Source organism: Akebia trifoliata, chromosome 16 (assembly GCF_017979445.1).
Source record: "Akebia trifoliata isolate Shusen 1 chromosome 16, ASM1797944v1, whole genome shotgun sequence".
Taxonomy (NCBI): Eukaryota; Viridiplantae; Streptophyta; class Magnoliopsida; order Ranunculales; family Lardizabalaceae; genus Akebia; species Akebia trifoliata.
The window spans coordinates 1,761,184-1,786,997 of NC_141390.1; the positions used below are offsets into that span (position 1 = coordinate 1,761,184).

The 25,814-nt window shown below is 34.4% G+C and overlaps 2 protein-coding genes across 2 annotated transcripts; one reads left to right on the forward strand and one right to left on the reverse strand.

Annotated features, from left to right (window-relative positions):
* Positions 1 to 268: 268 nt before the first annotated feature.
* Positions 269 to 2,633, forward strand: LOC147382196 (salutaridine reductase-like). The gene is made up of 3 exons (XM_086428075.1): positions 269 to 838; positions 1,860 to 2,042; positions 2,138 to 2,633. The coding sequence occupies exons 1-3, from the start codon at positions 554 to 556 to the stop codon at positions 2,531 to 2,533; spliced, it is 864 nt and encodes a 287-aa protein (XP_086284201.1). The 5' UTR covers positions 269 to 553; the 3' UTR covers positions 2,534 to 2,633.
* A 1,979-nt stretch (positions 2,634 to 4,612) lies between these two features.
* LOC147382197 (uncharacterized) lies at positions 4,613 to 19,952 on the reverse strand. The gene is made up of 3 exons (XM_086428076.1): positions 19,775 to 19,952; positions 19,297 to 19,434; positions 4,613 to 4,959 (listed from the first exon to the last, which is right to left on the reverse strand). Exons 1-3 carry the CDS (start codon positions 19,901 to 19,903, stop codon positions 4,777 to 4,779), a joined length of 450 nt encoding a protein of 149 aa, XP_086284202.1. The 5' UTR covers positions 19,904 to 19,952; the 3' UTR covers positions 4,613 to 4,776.
* Positions 19,953 to 25,814: the final 5,862 nt, after the last annotated feature.

Here is a 25,814-nt window from a genome sequence, read left to right on the forward strand (position 1 = left end):
AAAATGTTATTGCCACATCAATGGATAGTAATATAATATTATTGCAATTACATTTTTTAGGGTATGTATATAATTTTCAAATTTTATAAGAGATATATTTTCCCCAATGCTACACCAAAAAGCTGCCCCCACATCAATGGATAGTTATATAATACTATTCAAATTATTTTTTTAAGGGTATGTTTATAGTTGTTAAAATTTATGAGGGGCATACTTATCTCAATTCCGTCATTTTGACGGTGTTTTGTGGCTCTGCGCAAGAGTAGTTCAGAAAATTATCATCATCGGTACTTTGTGAAAAAGCACCAAAATGATTTCAAAGTAAAGTAGTTCTCTCTAGAAGCTATTTATCCAAGCATCCTTATCATGCTTTTGACTCCCTGCAAGAGTCAGAAGCACTTAGAAAAGTAAATCCACACATAGCTTCTCTCACCTACTTGTTTAGCATTTCTTCAATGGGTTCAAAGGAACCTGACCTTTCTTCCTCCTCAACCAGGTGAAGTGTCATCTCTCTCTCTCTCTCTCTCTCTCTCTCTCTCTCTCTCTCTCTAAGATGATGGGTGGGGTGGAGTTGTGTAGATGGTGGTCGAAGGACACAGTTGCAGTCGTTACTGGAGGAAACAAAGGGATTGGATTTGCTTTGGTGAAGAGGTTGGCAGAGCTAGGGTTGACCGTCATCCTTACTTGTAGAGATGTGTCGAGGGGACACAACGCAGTTGACTTTCTCAGATCTCGAGGTCTCAACGTGGAATTTTTTCGTCTTGATCTGATGGACTCATCTTCTATCCACGCCTTTGTTTCGTGGTTCAGCGAAGCTTATGGAGCGTTGGATATTCTCGTAACTCACTCTCTCTCTCGTAACTCACATATTGCATGCACTCGGATTTTGATCCCATTTGACTCACTAACTCATTCTGCAAAGTAAATTACCCCCCTCTCCAAATTGACGATACCCTTAGAAATGCAAGAATAGGTTTACCATCTTCACCTAAAGTCAAGGCCCTTTTTTTTTTTTTTTTTTTTTAATGATCTCTAAGTGAAATTTGGAATTTTTCTTTTTAATTATCCGACAAACTTAATTGTTATATTTTTATTACAAAAACTCTCTTGGAGTTCTGACATCTCTAAGGAAACTTTATTTTATCGAGTTTATTATTCAACAAACTTTGAAATGGGGTTCCACATCATAAAATTAAAACCGATTCATTAATTTGTTACTCAACTTACCTTGGAGTGGATTGCATCAATTTGTAGCATCCAAAAACATAATCCAATGTCACAGAGTCATAAAGTACAAAATTCTAAGAACTTCGAAAAAATTTCGGAAAAATAGCTTTCACCGTTGAATTTTAGATTTAAAATTCAAATAATTTTGTTCTTTTTTTTTTTTGTGTTTAGTTAAAAAAAAACTAATCCAGGCCATTAAATTTAGAAGGCTGAGGTGTTATTTTGCTAATGTGACAATCCATGTAAGAATCCAACATCCCTTAGAAGGGTGGGAGTGCGTTTAAGTAAGTCACATTAGCCTAACTCTCTCAAATCTTCAAGAAAACGTAGAGAGATATGGCTTTATCAGTATAAAATATATTTAGAGTGATTATATTGCCACACCAACTTTTGCTAATGGCACCCAATTCATATGTAAATTACCGAAGTATATCTTGGGATACCGTTAGTAAAAGTTGGTATGCCAATAAAAGCTCTCTATATTTATTATAGGTCGTGTTTGGTATTACTTTTGTAACTTCTAGACAAGCTTTTCTATAATATACGTTCGTGCGTTCCGCATATCTGGTCGAGTTTTAAGATCAATGTCGAATCTAAATGACTTTTCCTTTTTATTTGAAAAATCTCCTTAGGTGAACAACGCTGCAGTCTCATTTAATGAGATAAACGAGAATGCGGTGGAGCACGCTGAAACCGTTGTCAAAACTAACTTCTATGGACCGAAGCTCCTAACACAATCCCTTCTACCTTTGTTTCGTCGATCCAACTCCATAAGTCGAATACTTAACATCAGCTCACGGTTGGGCTTATTAAATGTAAGATGAACAACATTTTCTTCTACATATATATATGGGTAATTTTGATGATAAAATTTGGTTAACTTGTAAAACATTGGTTTCTTTGAATGTAGAAGGTGAGCAACCCAATAGTGAAGGGGATATTGGAAGATGAAGAAAAGCTATCGGAGGAGCGTATTGAGTTCGTAGTGAGTCGGTTCCTTAAAGACGTGAAGATCGGTGTATGGAAAAAGGAAGGGTGGCCGATGGTCTGGACCGATTACTCAGTATCAAAACTTGCACTCAATGCATATTCAAGACTTCTTGCAAAGCGTTACGAGGGAAATGGTTTAAGCGTGAATTGTTTTTGCCCTGGATTCACTCAAACCTCAATGACCCGTGGCAAAGGCAATCACACAGCCGATACCGCAGCTAATATCGGAGCCATGATAGTCCTGCTTCCACCTGATAAGCTCCCTACTGGAAGATTCTACATTGGTTCTAATCCTTTCTTATATTCTAAATTGTAGAATTATAATCCTTAAGATTTAAATCCCCATTAAGAGCCACCTTCAGGAATTTATCCCAGAAAGAAATTAACTGGTGCATGTTAAGAGAAGATATTGCACGTGCCCCGAGGATTAGTTGGATGTTATAAGAGACCTTAAAATCCAATAATTCTGATCTAATTGTCATAGGGATATGTGACATTCTTGAATGTTGGATCCCAACCCTTAATTCGGAAATCCTACTCACCGAATTTGAACAACTATTTTTTGCTCTAATTGTATCAAATATTGTTATAAGAGGCCTTAAAACAATAAGCTTTTTTTCAAGTGCATGATTTCCTATCACCCCCTCTGACACAGGCATTTTTTTAAGTGCAATGATTTTCTATGACACCATCTGACACAGGCCCCCACAAAAGGATAGATTGCACCCAAAAGGATTTGGATTGCGACGTTTAATTTTCATGTATTTGCAATTGCACCCACAATCCCAGTGACTTATCTATTTAAAAGGTGTAATACAAAATTCTGCAATTATAATTTTTAATAGGATCAAAGATTGAAGAGTGTAGATTTCAAGAAAATTAAGAACAAGAAAATTTAAAAAAAATGATAAGTAAAGAGTTATAAATTTATAAAATAAAATAAAACTGGAGGGGGAGGGGGGAGAAAGATTCTTGAATAAGATTAAAAGAAAGAAAGAAAAAAAAAACAAAAGATAAAATCTTAGAATCACATCAAGATTGATGGAGAACTCAGAACAACCACCTCTATTTTTAAAAAAAACTAATTCTTTATCCATCAAACTAGCTTTCAATAAATCTTAAATACAATTTATGTATAATGAAAATTAATCTAAGAATCTTAATAAAAACAGAGTACCAAATAAAGAAAAAAAATAGAACTCTCATTTTAGCAACTTAATATCTCCAAAAATATTTAGCCTATAAACTTAAATAAAATATATGTTAAAATTACCAAATTACCTCCAAACATTTGTACTATGACCATTGATCAATAAAAAATGAAAAAAAAAAAGCCTAGAAACACACACACAGACAAAATAATAATAAATAAACCTCTTCTCTTCAAATGTTGATGTCCCCATCACTAGACCTATATTTGAAGATCAGGTTATGAGGCAAAAGGAGTTAAAATTGAATTCCACCCAAGGATTTGAATATAACCGTGCAAGCCCTCGCCCAACCCAGCTTGGCAGGCAGGATAGGGTCGGGTGGGGAATGGGTCTTCCCTTTTGAGGGCTGGCCCGAACCAAAACCTAATTCACATAGTCCTGCCCTTGATTTTTTTCCCAAAACCTTTCATCGTAAAGCTCTTCAATCTCTATGGTAAATTGTTTTTAATATACTGAACCTTAGTAAGCTTAGCTTCTACTTGCCTAAGGCACCTGACAATATCACTACCCTTTCAAAAAGCTGCCCCAATATAAGATGGGAGCTGGTATTTCCTCCAATGTTCTTGTATAACATCCTAATTAAAGAAGTTTCTTGTAACACATTAAAGATACAATCGCCATTTACAAGAGAAAAAAAAAACACTAGTTTCTCATATCACTGTGGGCGAATAGATATACAACACAAAATTATGTTTCTTCTCACTGTTTTCAAGATCAATTTGGAGAACCATCGAAGAACAAGAAAAGAACAATATGCACATGTGACTTCCCATGTAATCTGTTTCTCAGTGTGTTGATGAAGTTGATGAGAGATAAACACATGACGTTAACCATCAAAGAAGAATTAGAAAAAACAAAACAATATGTGGGAGACAAAACATACTAGTATGGCTATGCCCATCCCCATTACCCCAATGGATTGCATTAATTGGGGACATGGGGTGTAATAAAGAAATGATGGTGTTTAATATCAACTCTGTAGTAAATGATAGATAAAGATGAAGGCTAAATAAATTTAGTTTTCTGTCAAGAACAACCCTAGCGCCACGGCTGACCGGCTCATGTGCAAGTTATGAATACAAAGCATCGTATTATGTGATCAAGCTTATTTTACCAATAAATTCAAATTTTAATTGATTCCCAGGAGTATTTGGATTAAAGATTTCAAGGAAAGTAAAATCTCCTAAAACGAAATCTCAACATGATGAGCACCAAGAAAATAGTTTATGAAGACTAATACAACATATAATTTTATGTAATGGGACCTTCAATCTATGGCATGCAGTTGAAAATTGTTTATCTCTTCAACAAAAGAATAAGTGAAAATATTTCCACCACCACCTTTGATCTATCCATCAATGGAGAGGGAGGACTTCAACTTACCAACGATATGTGGCAAGATCTGAATGCTGTCTTGGATTGCTAGGTCAACACATGACTCCAAGTCATTCATGGCTGAAGTCTTGAGCTGTTGGAGCTTGGCTGCCTCGAATTTATCTTGACAGACCATCATAGACCTGTTCATCCTTTCCTGTGTCCACAATAAATTCAATTTCTTATTTTTAAAATTACACAGAGAGGACAAAAATGATGCATATGCATACAAGGATGTGTACACACGGAAAATAAATGCTTCAACATCTTGCTCCGCTAAACAAAGATATCCGAGTAAGAAAAAAAAAATTCAAGACCATGAACTACATTAAAGTCAGTAGTTATTGAGCGCAATCCATGTGATGTGGGCTCGAGCCAGTGGCTTTAATTGGTTGATGTTCTACACATAATAATCATAATCGTAATAATAAGGCTTCACGACAATAATACTAATAAAATGTAGAATCAAACAAAATAATATGAGAACATAATATTGCTAGTCCGACTTTTTTATTATGATACACTAATAAATTAATCAAATGAGTCTAGTGATAGGGATAACCAATCTTTTTCTCCCCATCACCATCCACCCCTTCATCGTCTTTTTCTTCATGTCAATTACATCGAAATACATTCAAAGAGAGAATGAGAGCTTTGGTGCAGGTTGAAGGATAAAAAGGGTACAAGAAACTGAAAAGATTGGGATTGGGGTAGTAAGAAAATACTCAATAGCACTTCAACAAAAAAAATTACAGCTCTTGATCAAATTTAATGGCACGATTTTATTTTATTTTTTTGATAGGTAAAAGAAAATTTTTATTGAGAGGAAAAAAGAAAAGACAGTGGCCAAGGAGGCTACTCGCCGAGCATACAAACAAAGCAACTAAATACAACTATATTGTCACGAGTGACATAAAGAATACCACTTGAACACAAAGTCCTCGAAAAAATAATTCCTTGTAAATCAGCCCCATGATGAATATGATAACTTCATGCAAAGGCGGCTCCCTTACTTTAAATCCTACTATTCTAATGAATGCATATGAAAACTCATACCAACATTCGCATGAACATCGTCCAAAGTAATGCATTGTTCCATGCGATCATTCAAGCATTTTAACCTATACGCAATTTAGTAAAAGTTCTAGGTCATAGGTTGGTCAAAGAAGTAATGGGAACTCCCAAACTAATGAATGCATACGAAAACTCATACCAACGTTCGCATGAACATCGTCCAAAGTAATGCATTGTTCCATGCGATCATTCAAGTATGTTAACCTATATGCAATTCAGTAAAAGTTCTAGGTCATAGGTTGGTCAAAGAAGTAATGGAACTCCCAAACTAATGAATACATATGAAAATTCATACAATTGGTTGTCGTTAATGTATATTTTCTTTGCCCAAGTTTCATCTAATTGTTCAACCCCCCGGAGATGGACTCCCTCCAACACTTCATATTCGTTCCTAAGTTTTTCCAGTTTTTGGACTTATCTCTAGCCATTTGCAGGAAACTATGGCTAGGAAAAGGAAATAGAAAAGTAGAGCTTCTGGGAACTAGGAATCAAGTTGAGCTTCTACTTAAATCATCTTCGACTAAACATTAAAGATACTAAAAAGAAAAAAAGTGCCTTCTAACACTCCTTTATAATAAAGAACGATAGTCACCATGTGTAATGATTCAAATGGATGTCAATTATGGCTCATCATTGCAACATTTGGGAGAAGAATGACATCTTCAGAGTTGTGAGGAATGATCACTAATGATCAATGAAACGATGTTTCCAGAAAGAGAATGCCAGTTGGCTTCAAGGAATCTTAGAACGACAATTGTACACTAAATTTCGGGCTTTGAATTCAAAATATAAAACCTTGAGTGTCACGCCCCAAAAACTCAACCCGAATCCTCATGATTCCCAAGTTGAATCCAAGGGCATGATATATAACCCATAGCATGATAGTCAATATATAAACGTAAACGACAAATAAATAACTATATATTGATCATTACCCAACAAAACAGATTTGTATCCTTAAACATCAGTACACTTGACATGTACATAAAACAGTAACGACATAATACCGTGTTCGTAACTATATAAGAAAATGACAACAAAAGACTCAAACCTAACTCTAGTTCAAAACTCATTAGTAGTACCCATGCTCCACTCCTGGAAGCTTGGACTAATTATCTATAAAACTATGACAATGAGTCTCTTCAGAAGGATCACCTAAACTAGGTGCGCCTGAAATTTGTGATGTCGTAGAGGTGAGTAACAGGGGAGTTACCTAATAGGGGAATCTTACAATCCTAAATTATAGCACCCTATATGCAGTTTAAACATTCTAGGAATTCGTAAATCATGCATATTTGATATTTAACACATAATTGAAAATAATTAAACACCAATATCATGAAATCTAACATGAAATTGAAACATAATTAAAAATCTGAATAAACAATTGTTCATAATATAACATCAAACAATAGAGTATTATAATAGAGAGTTGAGGGTCATGACTAATGTGAACATTTCAGTCAAAATACGATTATTCAAATACTTCACCAGTATGGAATCCCACCGTTAGTTCCTGATTCTAATAGTTGTTGTTTTGTTTAAAAAGAATTTATTACATACTTGTAGTTGGTTTATACATGTTGTATACGTATTTATAAACGTTAAAAGTAAAATACAACTATGAAAGTTACTGTTTTTGCATAAAATTGACATAATATGTATGCTAGATTAAAAGATCAAAAGTTGTTTTATACGTACTTTATACATGTTTTATATGTATTTATACATGTTAAAAATAAAATACAGCAACTATGAAAGTTGTTTTTGTATAATATTTTACTATGTATACTATATTGAATGCTCAAAACATTTGTTACTTTATACATACTTTATATGTATTTTGTACTTATCAAAAAAAAGAAAAGAAAATACAGCAACTATATAAGCTATTGTTTTTACATACATTCATACATTTTGTTCATATCTTATAGACATGCATGATTTCGAATTAGTTAAATTAGTGGACAATTTACTTTAATCGTTTTGGTGATGGATTTCCAAGAAATATTTCTAATTAAAAAGTTGGATAAGAAAAGTAATTTATTAAAATAAATATGAGAACAAATTCTCAATTGATTGTTGTATTTTTAAAATACCCAGTTAGTGAAATGCTTCGGCGTATGCCGTATAAGACACGAAAGAGAGAAAAGATGAGGTGATTCTTTAGTCATAGACTGTGTAAGACATGAATGAGAGAAATGTTTCGATTAATAGTCGTGTAAGACACGAAAAAAAGAAAAAAAAATAAGAGATGAGACTGTACATTTAAGAGTAGACTGGGTATTTAAAACACGTGTATGTGTTACTTTCAATACGTTTTGAAAAGAAAATAAATACGTATATGTTATACTTTAGTGATTTATTAAAGAGATTGTGAAAACCTATAAAGAATAACATATGACATTTCCAGACCGATGTGCTATTTTAGGATAATAGTTACGTTGTTTGAAATCTTATGTATTATGGGATGCATAAGAATACAACATCACAACAGGAATCGAGAATTTTTTTCTATCTTTAATAGAGAACAAGGTGTAAATAGTTGTATGATTGATAAAGATTATCGAAGATCACATGCACGCCAAATTACCATAGATGAAGATGGCTAGTTAATGATTATTAATAGTCTAGAGTAGTCAAGAAAGAATGACCTACTTGATTTATCCGTTTCTTAAGGCCTTGGTCAATGGCCAACCTGAGGTTGAAAACAATTACCTAAATTGTGGCAGAGACTAGCCATAGAATCAGGAACTAACGGTGGGGTTCCACACTGGTGAAGTATTTGAATAATCGTATTTTGACTGAGATGTTCACATCAGTCGTGACCCTCAACTCTCTATTATAATACTCTATTGTTTGATGTTATATTATGAACAATTGTTTATTCAGATTTTTAATTGTGTTTCAATTTCTTGCTAGATTTCATGATATCGGTGTTCAATTATTTTCAATTATGTGTTAAATATCAAATATGCATGATTTACGAATTCCTAGAATGTTTAAACTACATATAGGGTGTTATTATTTAGGATTGTAAGATTCCCCTACTAGGTAACTCCCCTGTTACTCACCCCTACGACATCACAAATTTCAGGCGCACCTGATTTAAGTGATCCTTCTGAAGAGACTCACGGTCATGGCTTTATAGATGATCAATCCAAGCTTCCAGGAGTGGAGCATGGGTACTACTGATGAATTTTGAACTAAAGTTAGGTTTGAATCTTTTGTTGTCATTTTCTTATATAGCTACGAACACGGTATTATATCGTTACCATTTTATGTATATGTCAAGTGTACTGATGTTTAAAGATACAAATCTGTTTTGTTGGGCAATGATCAGGTATGGCATATAGTAATTTATTTGTCGTTTCCGTTTATATATTGACTATCATGATATAGGTTATATATCATGCCTCTGGATTCAACTTGGGAATCATGGGGATTCGGGTTGAGTTTTTGGGGTGTGACACTGAGTGTAGTGTTTGGAAAGGCTTAATGAAAATTAGGTTGGATTTCGAGAAGTGGGTGTGATTCAAAGTCGGTAAGGGTGAGAGGGTCACATTTTGGGAGGATTGGTGGTGCGGAGACTCCGCCCTTTGTTGTGGTTTTCTTCGTCTCTACAATCTTTCACTAAAAAAAGGGCATCCATGTGCTATTTTCTTGAACCTTGTAGGAAATGAACCCGCGTGGGACTTGGATTTTAGGAGGGACTTCAATGAATGGGAGATGCATGACTTAAAAGAACTTACAACTCAGCTTGATCAAGTTAATTGGGTGAATATGAAAGACGATTGAAAGGAATGGATCCTCACTAAAGGTTCTAACTTTACTGTGAGCTCCTTTACTTCAAGTATGAACACTCCTATAAATTCCACCTTGCAATTCCCCTTTAAGTTCATTTGAGGTTCAAAAGCTCCTTCAAAAGTTCATTTTTTTAATTGGGCTACTTCACATAAAAGGCTTCCGACCCTTGACTTCCTTATCAATGTTTCCAATGTTATTCAAATGGAGTCGACTGACCATATATTAATTCATTGTGAATATTCTTATCTCATTTGGTCCTATTTCCTGCAATTGTTCAAAGTGTATTGGGTCAACTCAAATTCGATTTTGTCAATGTTCAGGAGTGGGATGGTACCTTGTTTTCGAGGAGAAAGAAAATCCTCTGGAATCTACTTCCATTTGCAATAACCTGGGGTCTTTGGTTGGAAAGGAACAAGAGGATATTCAAAGGGACTCACTCTTCTTCAAGAGATACAGTGTTGAATGTTTTAGGGCTGTTAGTTTTTTGGTGTAAACTTTATCCCGCATGTCACTTGGAATTCCAGAAAGTGAATCTTCTTTTTCAGATCCTGGCCTTGGTAGAACTTGTCTTTGATTGGGATTTTGATTGAAAAGATGTTAGGTCCAATTTTAAAGGGGTATTCTTCGAGGAGTTTGTTTATCGTTGGGACTCCTTGTGTGTTTATTGATCTTCTGTTTGGTTGGTCACCTCTACTGATCATTTTATCATTTTTTTTTCTTCTAATTAATGAATTTATACATATCAAAAAAAATATATACAAACCTAAGTGGGAACAATTGTAAAGGAAAAATGTGATTTTATCATGACCATTAATGTCACATCAAGATTCGCACAAACAAGGACGTTGGACTAATAATGCTCAAGATCCCAATGTGGGATATAGGATAAATCAACAAGACACCTAAGAAAGGATCCCCCCTCCCTAATAAAGTTCTAAGAATCAACAAAATGAAAAAACAACCTCGGCACTTAAGTTCGGATCACTCTTAGACTACTAATCGGAACAATGCCCAAAATCTAACTAAAAGCGCAATATGTGAAAAGATAATCATTGTACCAAAAATCACAAAAAACGTTATGGTTACAACTTCGTGATCATAATGAACATAGCTCAAAAAGGAAAATTCCTAAAAACTAGACTCCATTCAATCTAATAATGAAAGTAAGATTGTTTATTTGATTCATTTGCTTCCAGCATAAAATATATTGTGAATATTTCTTATTTAAGTATTAAAGATTCTCTGGTAAATACCACACTAGTACTAAACATCCAAAAATTTACCAGAAAAAGATGGCTTGTGGTTCAAATCTCAAGGCGTGTGAATTTCAATAAAATCCCTTATTATTTTTGTGCCAAATACACGAGGGAGAAAAACACATTCAAACATACATGCACAAAATTATTGGAAAAAGATGAGCAAGGGGCAAGATATTTGTTGGCAAGGTTCATTGCCCAAACCAATTTCATCACTAGACTTTAAAGAGTCAATCCATTGTTCTCAATGGAATTACATGGCTTTTCTTTCTACAAGCCAAGGCCCATCTTCTTGCATTTCTCCCCCTCTCCCATAAAACAAAAGGCCTTCTAAAAAAACAAACTCATAAGCTCAAAACAATAATTTCTTTTCCATGAATCGAGCAATTGGATCCCTATCCAACTCAATTTCCATTTCATGATAGGTTTCTTGTTCCAAATGTATTTCTATTTAAGATAGGTCTCCTGATTTAATTTCTTAGTGGGCATCCCAGACTAGAAGATGCATATTCTAACCTCGAGCCTTGTATTGGACTAACCTCAACATATATGCAATCCTTTCATTATTCTTAGGCCCTTATGAGCACATCTCAAAATGTAACATGTCTCCGACCAAAATTAAACACAAGTTCTACGCATATGCATTAGCCGCACTTGGAGGTGGAATACGATGTAACTGCGGTCTACCTCTGAGAATATTGACTCTATTTGTAGTAACTGGACTTCTTATCCAACTCTATCTTTAAAATTTTCATTTAGATACTCCAACTTTTTTCCATGAAAAAAAAAATTTGATGGATAAGCCGAACTTGAACTCATGACCTCAAAGTTGTTTTGCAATGTGTGAAACCAACGTCCGAGACCGAGATGACTTGCCCAAGTCATCTCAGCCTTGTTCAGCACTGATACGGATATATACGACGTCTCAACATTCACATCATCTCGGGAGATAAAAAGAGATGTCTCGAACGATATTTTGAAAATCTCAGCCAAGTTAATGGGGATTTTGTAGATTTTGATTAAAATAATTTTTAAAAATAGATTTTAAATATTTATTATAGAAATAAAACATGATTTTATGACTAAAGATTTGCTAATCTATCTTATTTTATTACAATATTATAATTATTTTCATTTACGTATACGTAAATCAATCAATATAAACCAAGTTTAATGGATTGTCTCGTCCATGTACAAGACCAAGACATCAAACTGAGTTTTGAAACCATGCTAAAAACTCATCAACAATATTTTTTGGATAGGCAATTACTAGGGCTGCAACTTGGGCGGGCCAAACCCGAGCCCGTTGGGTTCAACCCGAGGTTGGGGCAGGACTGGGCACACATAGTTCGGGTTTGGGTCATGCACCAAAAAATTTGACCAAAAAAATAGGGTTGGGTTCGGGCATAAGTATCGGGTTGCCAGATTTGCCCGAACCCAGTTTGTCAACTTTACTCTTTAGTAGTATACTAGTTTAGACTTAATTCTAAATTTTTTAATCAGGTCTTCACCTCTTCTGTTCTCCCTCTTTTCTTCTTTCTTGCAACAAAAAACTACAAAAACCCTATTCCCTATTTCAGATTTCCAAAGGTGAGTTGCTCTTCTTCTCCGACGATTCCACAACCACAATTCTGGCGATTGAGTAAGTCTTCTTCACCATTCTCTTTAAGAATCTTTATTATCCATGTGAGATTCACACAAGTTTCAAGTCTAAGTTTTATCCCAACAACTATGATCCCAAATCTTGATTCCAACTATAGCTGAATCTAAGAGATTGGCTGAAATCCTAGGATTTTTAGCGAGTTGCATAGAGTTTACAGAGAAACCTCAAGTTTCTTGTTTTGTTTTACTACCCAAGAAAAATATATATACAATAAATATTTTGGTAGATCTAAATTTCTTTTCTTTTCCTAACTACCCCTGTACCCCTTGTACATTTCAATATTTATTAAAAAAAACCTCCCACACCATCATCAACTCTTTAGGACTCCTTTCCAACTAAAATTTACATAAACAAACTAAATCCAAGGTGTTGGATAATACACTACAAGAAACTAATAGGTTTGTAGCTCATTTTCCTTTATGTTTCTTAAATCACACAGTAATTATATGTTGAATTCAGGATCACTATTAATAGAAAAAAATTATAAACTTTTCCATGCCACTTCTCTTTGTATAAAGGAATGGACGAACCCGACTTGTGTTGGGCTCGGGTTGAGCATCCCATGCCCGATGTCAGGTCAGGTGGGGGCACTGGTTGGGGTTTGTAAAGTTAGGGTTGGGCGCTGATTGATCTCCCACCAAACCCATCCGAGTTGCTGCCCTAGTAATTACCTAGGGCTGTCAATGGATAGATATTCAATCGGATAGTGCTACATCCGAATTCGAATCCGAAAAAAATAGTAATATTCGAATTCAAATTTGAATCCGATCGAATATCACTAACCACCATTCGAATTCGCATCCGAAAGAATTATCGGATATCCGAAAATATTCGATTCGAATTTAAATAATAAAAAATCTTTGATTTTTTACAGTTAATTTACAGGTAAAATAGAGTTAAAGAAAGTAAAAATTACCTGAAAAATGGTTTATATTTCTGATTTTAGGCTTGAATCTTAGGCCTATATTCCTGATTTTAGTTGGATTGAAGTTCAGGCTCGCCATGAAACTTACTTGCAGATTATTTGCGCACTTTGAGTTACTACCGAGCCTGTTCGTTTAGTAAAACATGAGTGCCCGACTCTTTTAAAATCCAATTCATCATATGAACCAGGGAGAAGGGAAGAAAGGTTGCTCGCCATGAAACTCACGTGCAGATTATTTGCGCACGTTGAGTTACTACTGAGCCTGTTCGTTTAGTAAACATGAGTGCCCGACTCTTTCAAAATCCAGCTCGTCAGATGAACCAGGGAGAAGGGAAGAAAGGTTAGACGTTAGTCTTGCCTTATCTCGTCTTACAGAGAGAGAGAGAGAGAAGAGAGAGATATTATCTTTATTAAAAAAGAGAGAGAGAGAGTGAGTGAGTGATGTATTTATTAAAGAGAGAGAATGTGAGGTGAATTGTCTTATCTTTATTTATTATAAAGAGAGAGAGTGTGTGAATTGTCTGTATTTATTAAAGAGAGAGAGAGAGAGAGTAAGTGTGATTAGGCCTGTCAATGTATAGTCAAAATCCGAATCTGAATCCGAATTCGAATTCGAATTCGAAAAATCGGATATTATCCAAAATTTTCGGATATCGGATTCGAATTCGGATGTATTTTAAGGTTCGAATAGATTTCGGATACGAATTCGGATATCACTACATCTGATTCGTTAATATCCGATTCGAATGCTTCTCTCTTTTTTTATATATATTTAAACATTAATTAAGACAAGACATCTGTTTTCGTTTATATATATATATATATATAAAGACAATCTCTCTTTCTCTTATAAGAAGACAAGACAACTTTTTTTTAATAAAAATAAGACATCCCTCATTCACTCTCTCTATTTCTCTATAATAAATACAGACAATTCACACACACTCTCTCTCTCTTTATAATAAATAAAGATAAGACAATTCACCTTCACATTCTCTCTCTTTAATGAAGACATCTCACTCACTCTCTCCTCTCTCTCTCTCTCTCTCTCTCTCTCTCTCTCTCTCTCTCTCTCTCTCTCTCTTCTCTCTCTCTCTAATAAATACAGACAATTCACACTCTCTCTCTCTTTATAATAAATAAAGATAAGACAATTCACCTCACATTCTCTCTCTTTAATAAATACATCAGTCACTCACCCTCTCTCTCTCTCTTTTTTTTTTAATAAAGATAATATCTCTCTCTTCTCTTTCTCTCTCTCTCTCTGTAAGACGAGATAAGGCAAGACTAATGTCTAACTTTTCTTCCCTTCTCCCTGGTTCATCTGACGAGCTGGATTTTGAAAGAGTCGGGCACTCACGTTTACTAAACGAACAAGCTCGGTAGTAACTCAACGTGCGCAAATAATCTGCACGTGAGTTTCATGGCGAGCAACCTTTCTTCCCTTCTCCCTGGTTCATCTGACGAGCTGGATTTTAAAAGAGTCGAGCACTCATGTTTACTAAACGAACAGGCTCGGTAGTAACTCAAAGTGCGCAAATAATCTGCAAGTAAGTTTCATGGCGAGCCTGAACTTCAATCCAACTAAAATCAGAAATATAGGCCTGAGATTCAAGACTAAAATCAGAAATATAAACCTATTTTACTTGGCGAGTGACAAGGCCCCTGGTCCAAATGGTTTCTCCTTGAGTTTCATTAAGGCCTGTTGGGCAACAGTTAGAGATGATTTTATGGCGACTATTGAGGATTTCTATAGGGAAGGTTTCCTTGACCTGGGTTCAAATTGTACCTTCCTTGCATTGATACCAAAAGGGTCGGGTACGAAAGATATCACGGATCTGAGACCAATTAGTCTTGTGGGTGTCATCTATAATATTATTTCGAAGATTCTAGCCTCAAGGCTTAGGATTGTGCTCGGGGGCATTATCGGGTCGGCCCAAGGAGCGTTTGTAGCAGGGAGACAAATTCTGGACAGGGTATTAATTGCAAATGAATGTATAAACTCGCGATGAAAAGCCAAAGTTCCGGGTGTTGTTTGCAAAGTGGACTTAGAGAAAGCTTATGATCATGTGAATTGGAATTTGGTGAAATACATGCTGAGGAGGATGGGGTTTGGCAAGAGATGGGTTCGGTGGATTATGAAATGTATCTCTACTCCAACTTTTTCGATTTTGGTAAATCAGTCACCAACTGGGTATTTTAAAAGTTCGAAGGGGTTGCGCCAAGGAGATCCGTTGTCACCTTTCTTGTTTGTGATTGTTATGGAAGGCTTGGGGAGGATGGTGCAGAAGGCAGTGAACGGAGGAGATCTCTCAGGTTTCTCTACTAAGGTAGGTGGCTTGATGATTTCTCACCTTCAGTTCGCGGATGATACCTTGATTTTTTTGGATTACTCTCCGAGACAATTGAGTTTCTTGAGTAGCCTTCTTGGGTGTTTCGAAGCAATCTCGGGTATTCCGATCAATTATCTCAAAAGCAAGTTGTATGCGGTGGGAGAGGTGGAAGAACTGGGGGTAGCTGCAGCTTCGATTGGATTTCAAATGGGGATCCTTCCATCTTCCTATTTGGGTCTCCCGTTGGGCATGGCCTATACTAGTAAAAATATGTGGGACCCGGTGATAGAAAGGTTGGGCAAGAGATTAAGTTCCTAGAAAGCGAAGCTTTTATCTAAAGGAGGTAAAGTAACTCTAATTAAAAGCGTTCTGGCTAGCATTCCTATCTATACTCTGTCTTTGTTCTCTTTGTTCTCCTTGCCAAGGGGAGTAGAAGTTCAATTGGAAAAAATTTGCCGGGATTTCTTATGGCATGGCAAAGAGGGGGCGAAGAAGTATCATTGGGTGAACTGGAGGAAGCTTTGTTTGCCTAAACAGAATGGGGGATTGGGTTTTAAAAATTTTGGGTCTATGAATTCGGCTCTATTGGGCAAATGGCTATGGAAGTTTGGGGAAGAGGGGGATAGTCTTTGGAGGAGAGTGATTGTGGACAAATTTTGTGTGAGCAGGAATGGTTGGGAAAGTGGGTCAGCTAGAGGTGAATTAGGGTGTGGGGTGTGGAAGGGTATTCGAAGAAGACTTCCTTTATTTAAGAAGAGAGTGAAATTTAAAGTCGGAAATGGGAATAAGGTGAGGTTTTGGGAGGATTGGTGGTGTGGGGACGGCCCTCTCAAAGACATGTTCCCGGACCTTTTTGTTTTGTCTTCCAAAAAGAATCAAGTTCTCTCTCTTGTCAATAACTTCGTTAATGGAGTGACAAATTGGGACTTTGGTTTCAGAAGAACGTTTAATGACTGGGAGGTGGATGTTTTAGGAAGATTAGTGAGTCTGGTGGAAAATAGCTATTGCAGAGGTTCCTCGGATGATCAGAGACTGTGGAGTGGTACTAGGGAGGGGAAATTCACGGTGAAATCTTTGTATGTTGGTATTGCTCCTAGGAGTGCATTGTCTTTTCCTCATACTTTTGTATGGGGTGGTTTGATCCCCCCTAAGATTTCGGTTTTTATGTGGATGGCGGCTCTGGGAAGGTTACCAACCATGGACCAGCTAATCAGAAGAGGGTTCGTTTCTCCGAATCAATGCAGTATGTGTAGAGCTAATGCGGAATCGGTGGATCATTTACTCATCCATGTGAGGTGGCAAACCACATCTGGGTGCATTTCTTGTCTTTATTCGGTTTGATGGGTTGTTTTCCTTGCTCGGTTAAGCAGACATTGGAATCTTGGGTGGCATGGGGAAATTCGTTTACATCCTCAAAACGGATTTTGTGGTTTTTGACTCCCTTTGCAATCTGTTGGGGTATTTGGTTAGCTCGTAATGGGTGCATCTTTGAAGGAAAAGTCTTCTCTTTCGATCGTTTGGTATTATCGGTCTTGGAGTTTCCTTTCATCTGGAGTAAACTTTATAACGAGTTTAAAGGAATTTTCTTTGAGGACTTTGTGGCGAGATGGGACAAAGTCTGTTCTTTAGCAGGATAGTTGTGGTGTAGTTAGTTTCGTTTTCTTTTGTTCTTTTGTTGTTGTTTTTTCTGTTTTTGGTGAGTCCTCTCAACCCCCTTGCTTTCTCCTTGTTTTTCAATAAATTTATCTTTACCGATCAAAAAAAAATTTTACCTGTAAATTAACTGTAAAAAATCAAAGATTTTTTATTATTTAGATTCGAATCGAATATTTTCGGATATCCGATATTCTTTCGGATGCGAATTCGAATAGTGGTTAGTGATATCCGATCGGATTCGAATATTACTATTTTTTTTCGGATTCGAATTCGGATATAGCACTATCCGATCGGATACCTATCCGTTGACAGCCCTAAGTGTGATGTCTTTATTAAAGAGAGAGAATGTGAGGTGAATTGTCTTATCTTTATTTATTATAAAGAGAGAGAGAGATGTGTGTGTGAATTGACTGTATTTATTATAGAGAGAGAGAGAAAGTGAATGAGGGATGTCTTATCTTTATTAAAAAAAAGTTGTCTTGTCTTCTTATAAGAGAGAGAGAGAGAGATTGTCTTTTTATATATAGGGAAATGTTCAGCAACAAACATTTTGGCAAACATTTTGGCAAAACATTTTTCAAAACATGGGTTAGAGGTTTTGAAATGGGCTGATTTTTGGTGAGGATGATCTCTACGGTGAGGAGATCATCATCACCAAAAATCAGCCCATTCCAAAACTTCTAACCCCATCAAAAATGGTTTACAAAAAATGGACGGTCCACGATTTTTCAACTTGTAAACTGGAGCTAGAAGTTTTGGAATGGGCTGATTTTTGGTGAGGATGATCTCCTCACCGTAGAGATCATCCTCACCAAAAATCAGCCCATTCCAAAACCTCTAACTCATGATTTGAAAAATGTTTTGCCAAAATGTTTGTTGCTGAACGGGACCCATATATATATAAACGAAAACAGATGTCTTGTCTTAATTAATGTTTAAATATACATAAAAAAAGAGAGAAGCATTCGAATCGGATATTAACGAATCGGATGTAGTGATATCCGAATTCGTATCCGAAATCTATTCGAATCCTTAAAATGCATCCGAATTCGAATCCGATATCCGAAAATTTCGGATAATATCCGATTTTTCGAATTCGGATTCGATTTCAACTATCCATTGACAGGCCTACAATTACCCCCGACTCCTATCTTAGAATCTCATTAGCAACGATTCTAGTTACAACCTACCTAATCCTTCTCCATGAGGATCTCGACAAAACAAATTTTTTATCAATGCTTTCATTGGGCTTGAGGTGAGAGTGCCATGAGAATTCAACTAATATTTAGACCTTCCAACACCACCATTAGCTCATAGAAATCACACGGCCTGACCAATAATTTGCAAGAATCAAGGTAACTCTAAGACTTTTTAAATTATCGTAAGTTTTTTGTGTTATCTTTCTACGTGCCCACACCAAATTGTGATTGGTAATAAGATCAAGTGCAATTGAAGAATTAAAAGGTAGCAAATAGTAATGACCCATGAATTGATAGCAACATAAGCATTTGATGAAGAACACCCATATCGATTCGAAGAAAAACATTTCTTCACATTTGCAAAAATAAGATAAAATAGATTTATTTTTTTTAAATGCAAATATCATAATGAAAATGGGAAACTTCTCCACATGCTTCAAAAAAAATCCGAATGGGAAATGATAAAAACAAGATGATATCGAATTGCCAATTACAACAAAGAGAATAAAGTCTAAATATTTTGATTTAGTAACAAAAACCCAAATTCGAAACAAGAAAAAAAAGAGGGGGGGGGATCTTACTTGAAACTTTGCCATCTCAGACTCAACTAGATTGTTAGCATTAAGGACTGGAATGCTGCAATTTTCCACACAAGTGTTTATCTCTTCTTGCCTTCTTCGCCTATCGAAGCATTCGTATGCACATTTGAAGTACGCTTGCTGCACCCACCATTTCAAACAAACAACAAATCATCTCTTAACCCTTCTATGAATAAATATTTAAAATAAAAAAAAAAACTACAGATTCCAAAATTGAAATTGATATTTATAGAAAATTTAATAAGGGAAATCTTGTAAAAATCCTCCATACAGGGCCTTGGTAAGAACTTGTTAGAATAATTAATAAACAAATAAATAAATACCCAAATTAAGGGTATGTTTGGATCTCCATTTTTTAACCTAAAAGAACATTCTTTTTTGTTTATCAAGAAAAACAGTGATACAAACAAACTCTAACACACAGAAACATTTAGAGAGAGAGAGAGAGAGACAGAGAGACCTGAAGAGTGAAATTGACATGATCGGTTATGACAGAGAGTTGGTTTTGAGCTGCAACATTGACTTCGTTAAGTTTTCGTTTCAATCTCTCTGAAACTATGCGTTCTTCTGCTGCTGCTATCTGATTCATCTTCTCTTTACTTCTGCAACCAAAACTAAAGAAAGGGTTTTGCGTTTTTGCTAGGGTTTTAGCCTTCGAAGTAGGAAAACAATTCAAGCCGTTCGTTCACTACCTCGAGATTTTCAAAATCTCCTAAATTTCCTATGAAGCTTTAATTATACTAAAATGCACGTGCCTTGCACGTGAATGAATACATACCCAATATGAGAATATATATATACATTATATTATTCAATAAAAGTGTGATAATTTATTTATCAATTGTCTTTTGATCAATTTTAATTATACTTAAAAACAAATAAATTAAAATATACAGAAATTCAAACTATTCCAATCAAGAAAAAAAAATGGATTGACAGACTTAGAATAATAGAATTTCATTTAGAATGTTCACAAATAACAGTATAAAATAAACTTTATTATTGACAAATTTGATTGAAGAATTTTACTTGAAAGAGAATTAAAGTTTGTGTAAAATTATAAAATATTTTTCAAGATTTCAATAAGTTCAACTCTTTTCATGATTGAAAATTTTTATTAAGAAAAAAAGTATTATTTGAGTAAAAGAAACTCTTTAGGAGAAATTATTTATAATATTAGATTACATTGATATGAATCTCAAGATAAGTGATATGTTCAATGAGAGGCATGTTACTAAAAACATCATAAATAATAATGAAAATTTTAATTTGATATAACTCTGGTGAGAGTCATGTTAGCGAAAATCTCAATTTTATAAAATTAAGATCACATGAAATATTATTTTTTAGAGAGATGTATCGGGCGGCCTATTTATTGTATTTTTATTATAAAAACTCCCTACTTTAGTCATTTAGATTTCATGGTAAAACTTAGATTTAAAAGACATATATTTTTTGGACTTTGATCCATGATTTTAGGAGAGAGAATTGATGTTGAGAAGTTAGAGGAGATAATAGATATTTGATTTAAAGAAATGAGTGTATTAATACCTTAAACGATGGGTTACATGGCATGTGTTGGTGTGTGGGAGGAGGATTTATTATATATTTTATAGAATAAGTTTAATCTTACTGAGCATCGTTGAGCTCTCATTGTGGCATCAAAAAACATGATCTAATGTCATAGGAATGCAAAGGACAAAATTCTATGAACTTTGAAAAGAAAAAGGAAAACATAAAATCTTTAAAAGATTACCTTCCACAATTAAATTTAAAATTTAATGTTTGGAGTGCAATAACTGTCCATTTTCAAAATGTTGAACCAAGTCCAAAAAAGAGCTATCTCACGCATTAATATCTTGAATGGTAGCTCATGTGGCATGTGCTAGGATGTGGAAGAAGGATTTCAATTATTATTATATTTTTTATCTGAGTTTGTCAATGAAATTTGGAGTGTTGTGGTGTTGGGTTGCTAATCTAGTTATCTTTTTTAGTTCAACAACCACTGGGTAAGATTTGAAATCTTACTAAATAAGGAAATTGTTTATGTATTATATATTAGAAAGATTTAACCGACAAGCCTAATTGTTGCATTTTTATTGCAAAAACTCATTTTGGAGGTCTAACAACTTCAAGAGAATCTTACTTTATGGAGTTTGTTATTCAACAAATCTTATTTTATCAAGTTTGTTACCCAGCAAAACTTGGAGTAGATTCCTCATCTTAAAATTCAAATGGATGTGGACTACATTAATTTGTAGCATCCAAAAATATGATTTGATGTCATATGGTTATAAAGGATACAATTCTAAGAACTTTGGAAACAAAAAATTCGTAAAATGTTAATTGTTACTATTGAATTTTAGTTTTAAGTTTGAGAGTTTGATAACCATCTATTTTTAACGCCTTGGATCAAACTCAAAAAAAGATTTTTTTTTTTTTTTTTTTTTCTTTTGAGTATGAGTTTTTCTATGAAATCTAGAAGGTTGTGGAGTTGGATTGCCAACTTGATAATCCATGAGAACCCAACAAATCTTAGTAAGATAGTCATATTAACCTAATGTAATAAAATTGCAATAGAAATGTCCACCCGGCTGATCTCTTTATATATGATGGACAAGTTAAATAAAAAAAAGTAATTATTTTTAATGATTAACGTAAGCAAATTGCTTTTGCTTTTTAAGAGGGTAGAGGATAGAGATTCTATTGGCATGCCAAGTTTTACTTACAGCACACCAATCCTTCTTAAATGATGTCAAAAGGATTTATTTATGATTTAAAATATTTATTAAAAGAGTTTTTAAGATTCCATGGTAAAAATGAATACTTTTATAATTTTGAAAATACCCGTGTTAAATAGACTAGAAAAAGATAAGCATACTCAACTGACATGGACATTCCACGCAATTTAATATGTTTGAGTTTTTATTATTTATTTAAATCCACAAGGGGTTGGCCTAGTGGCAAGCTGAGCATTGATAAACTCTTCAAGAAGGGTAGGTTAAGTGTTCTAAACTTCACAAAGCAATGAATTCCTTGGGACCCATCCTTCAAGTCTAGTTGACCCTTGACTCGATCAATTATAAGTAGGACTTTCTGAGGGTGTGTGGAAGATTAGTCCCATTGAAGGGTGGGGATGATACCCAAATAATAATAATAATAAAGTTTTTTTTTTTTTAAGTCTAACAAAACATCACGATTAGATGGTCGTACACGGCAATTTTCTTTGTTTTTATCAAAATGATCCCGATTATATTAAATTTAAATATAAAGTGAGCGGCATTTATGACCACCCAAATTTTGTCGCCACACCACTTCTACTTTGCCTTCTCTTAATATAATAGTAAAGATACATACTGGTATGTCATAAGTTAGAGCCCGTTTGAAGAGAAAGTAAAAAGTAGTTTTGGAATAAAATACTTTTTAGAAAGTAATTTTCTTGTGCATTTTAAAAAGTAAGGATTTTTACGTTTTAAACATAATTTTCTAAAATGAATCCAAATAGATTTTTTAATTTTCAAAAATCTAAAAGTTACTTTTTTGTATGTATCCAAACGGACTCTACAAGTTGGTGTATTTTTCTATATTGAGTGCTAAATGCTGATCCCAATTGCCAGTCTTATGGTCTTATGTATGTTTGGCATACTTCTTGGTTGATCCCTACACACTTAAAATCTTGTTTCACCAATGATTTCTGACCACTGTACTTCTAGAATCTTTTAGAGTTCTTAGATTAAATGGCTAAAAAACACTAATTGTATTGATTTTTAGTGTGCAAATCAAGTGATGGGTGGACAAAATATTTTTTGTAACCAAGTTAACCTGGTTCTGAATTCCTTTATCTATAATTAATTAGAGTTGAGTTTAAAAGAAATTAGATTTGAATCGACTCTGTCCGATGGGTACATGTATATAAGTATTTGATATTGATTTATTTTTGTTATTAATTTTTTATATTATATAAATGGTTGAAGGTTTTCCTAAAAGTTAGTAGATATTACATAAGAATCATAATAATCTAACTACCCCATGTGGCAAACTCAATCGACTACTCTGACGTGACAAGTTTGGGAATTGTAGATCTGCGCTCCTCGGGATACACGGTTACACTTCCCCATAAAATGTATCTCGAGGGAAATGCATTTCCCAAGGAGCATAGATCTACGATTCCCAAACTTGTCATGCCAAGTAGTCGATTAAGTATGCCATGTGGGGTAGTCAGATTATCACAACTCATTACATAAAGCTCTTCACATTTCCATGTAAAGTTATAAACCATGTATTTGACCTTAGAGCAGATTTATCAATTTGGAAGTTTATTCATGGTATGAAAGATGAATTTTAGTTTTTAAAGAAAACATTAACTTACATCACTACTAGAATAAATTGTGATAATGTTTACAGAAAAAAGTTTTGCAATATTTTGTAGTTAATATTTTATCATATTTCTCATCGTTTGTGATAGAAAAGATTTGCATGTAAAATATGATTCTATTATCACTCAATTCTTTTTAGTTCTTTATTTTTTTAATTAGGATATTCAAGAATTGGAATAAAATAAATATGGTTGATCAACTCGACCAACCTTGCATTTTTTTATCAAATGAAATTAAAAAAAATAAATAAAAAATGATACTTTTAACTATAGGTGCCGCAAGAACTAAATCAAACCAAACTAAAACGATGAGTGACACCTTTAAATCTTCGGTGGATTGACTTAGTAGAGTATATCTTGCAACATTATGTTGTCCGCATCAAAAAAATATTGCTCAAACTTGTGTTATTTACTATCAATGCATGTTGTCTTAAAACTCATTCGATGACAAGATGATTCAGAGGGCTCATCCTAGTCTCAAAGGTAATAAGGCGAGATAGTTAAAGTAAATCACCCATCACATTGATTTGTGTTGGAAAAACATTAGATGCTATTAACAAAATTGAAATATCAATCTAGGCGTGATGAATCACTACCCTTAAGAATGTATTGCTCCCCACAAAGATTATATCTCGATGCAATTAGTTACAAGAGCATACCCTCTAGAGTACAACGATCGAAATCCAAATCAAACTTGCACTCACAAATATCTGAGAGGAATCGAATAGCTCACATTACTCCTTATTGAAAACAATAAGAAGAATATTTATGACAAAACGCATAAACAGTAAGAATAATAGAGTAAGATAATTTTTGTGTGTGTGTATTCTGTCTTGGTGGAACGAACAATACGAATAGTAAAGTAAGAGCTCTTATTCTTGCGTGTATTTTCTGTTGGAGGAAAGAACTGTTTATATGGACCCTAAAGGATGTGATCATTCAATTAAATGTTATAATTCAATTAATTCTATTAAAACATTCAATCCCGTGCATACACACTCAGTTGGAAAGCGAGCATTATCGTGTGCGTCGTGCCTGATTAACTCGTTTTCAAGTCGCTCTCATCGAATTTAATAGGATTTTGGTTGGGTCTTGTATGCACATGAACCTTCACTTATTCTTTCTAACCTTAACCACACAAGTAAATCATAATAATGTTATATAAAAAACAAAGTAAATCTTTCTTGTAATCCATGAGACTAAAGGTTTTAAAGAACAAAATCAATACACACTTGTATTTTAAAGATACCCAAAATAGTTCAAAGGTACAACAATTTGTCCAAGATGTGAGATAATTCGTAGGAGTATTTGTGAAAGTTCGTGATAGCTCGGCCAACTCAATTGGGTTTAGTTTGTTTTTAATCTAATCTTTATTATTACAATGAAAGAAAATGGCGTAAAGGATCCTTGATAGCAGAATTTTCTTTCAGATACATTTAAATTTACTAATTATTAAGTTTTTTTTTTTTTAAACCAATAAGAGTCTTGATAATCTGATTACCCCATGTGGCATACTCAATTGAATACCTAACATGACAAGTTCAAGAACCATAGATCTGCATTCCTAGGGATACACAGTTCTACGGCTCTTGAACTTGTCACATCAGGGTAGTCGATTGAATTTGCCACATGTCATAATCAGATTACCACGATTCAACCAATAAAATTGCAAATGCTTGACATCCATAACCACATTTTACCCTTATAGTCTTCAATCCTAATATTTCAGTCATTTTGGATAACGCTTTGGATGATTTTTTGATATCTCCGGCCCAACTTACAACAAACAAACACTTTAGGCCCAAGCCTGGCCCAAATATATCTCACTTGAGGATATTTCAGTCATTTCACACATAACTAGGGTTAGGGTTTTTCTAAGAGTTTTGTCTATATATACAGAGCTAACCCTTCCCCTTTCTCTCACACACAGCAAGAACTATAACGAGAGAGGTGAGGGTTTAGGTTTTTCGTTTCTTTTTATTTTATATTTTATATTTTATATTTTTAGTTAATTTATTTCGGTTTCTTCGTAAATAAATGGTTTTCTTCTTCGTTGGTTTTGATTTCTAAGATGCGCTACGATGCGTTTTACGCACCCCTTGTAGCCATAGTAAGCCAATTTGCA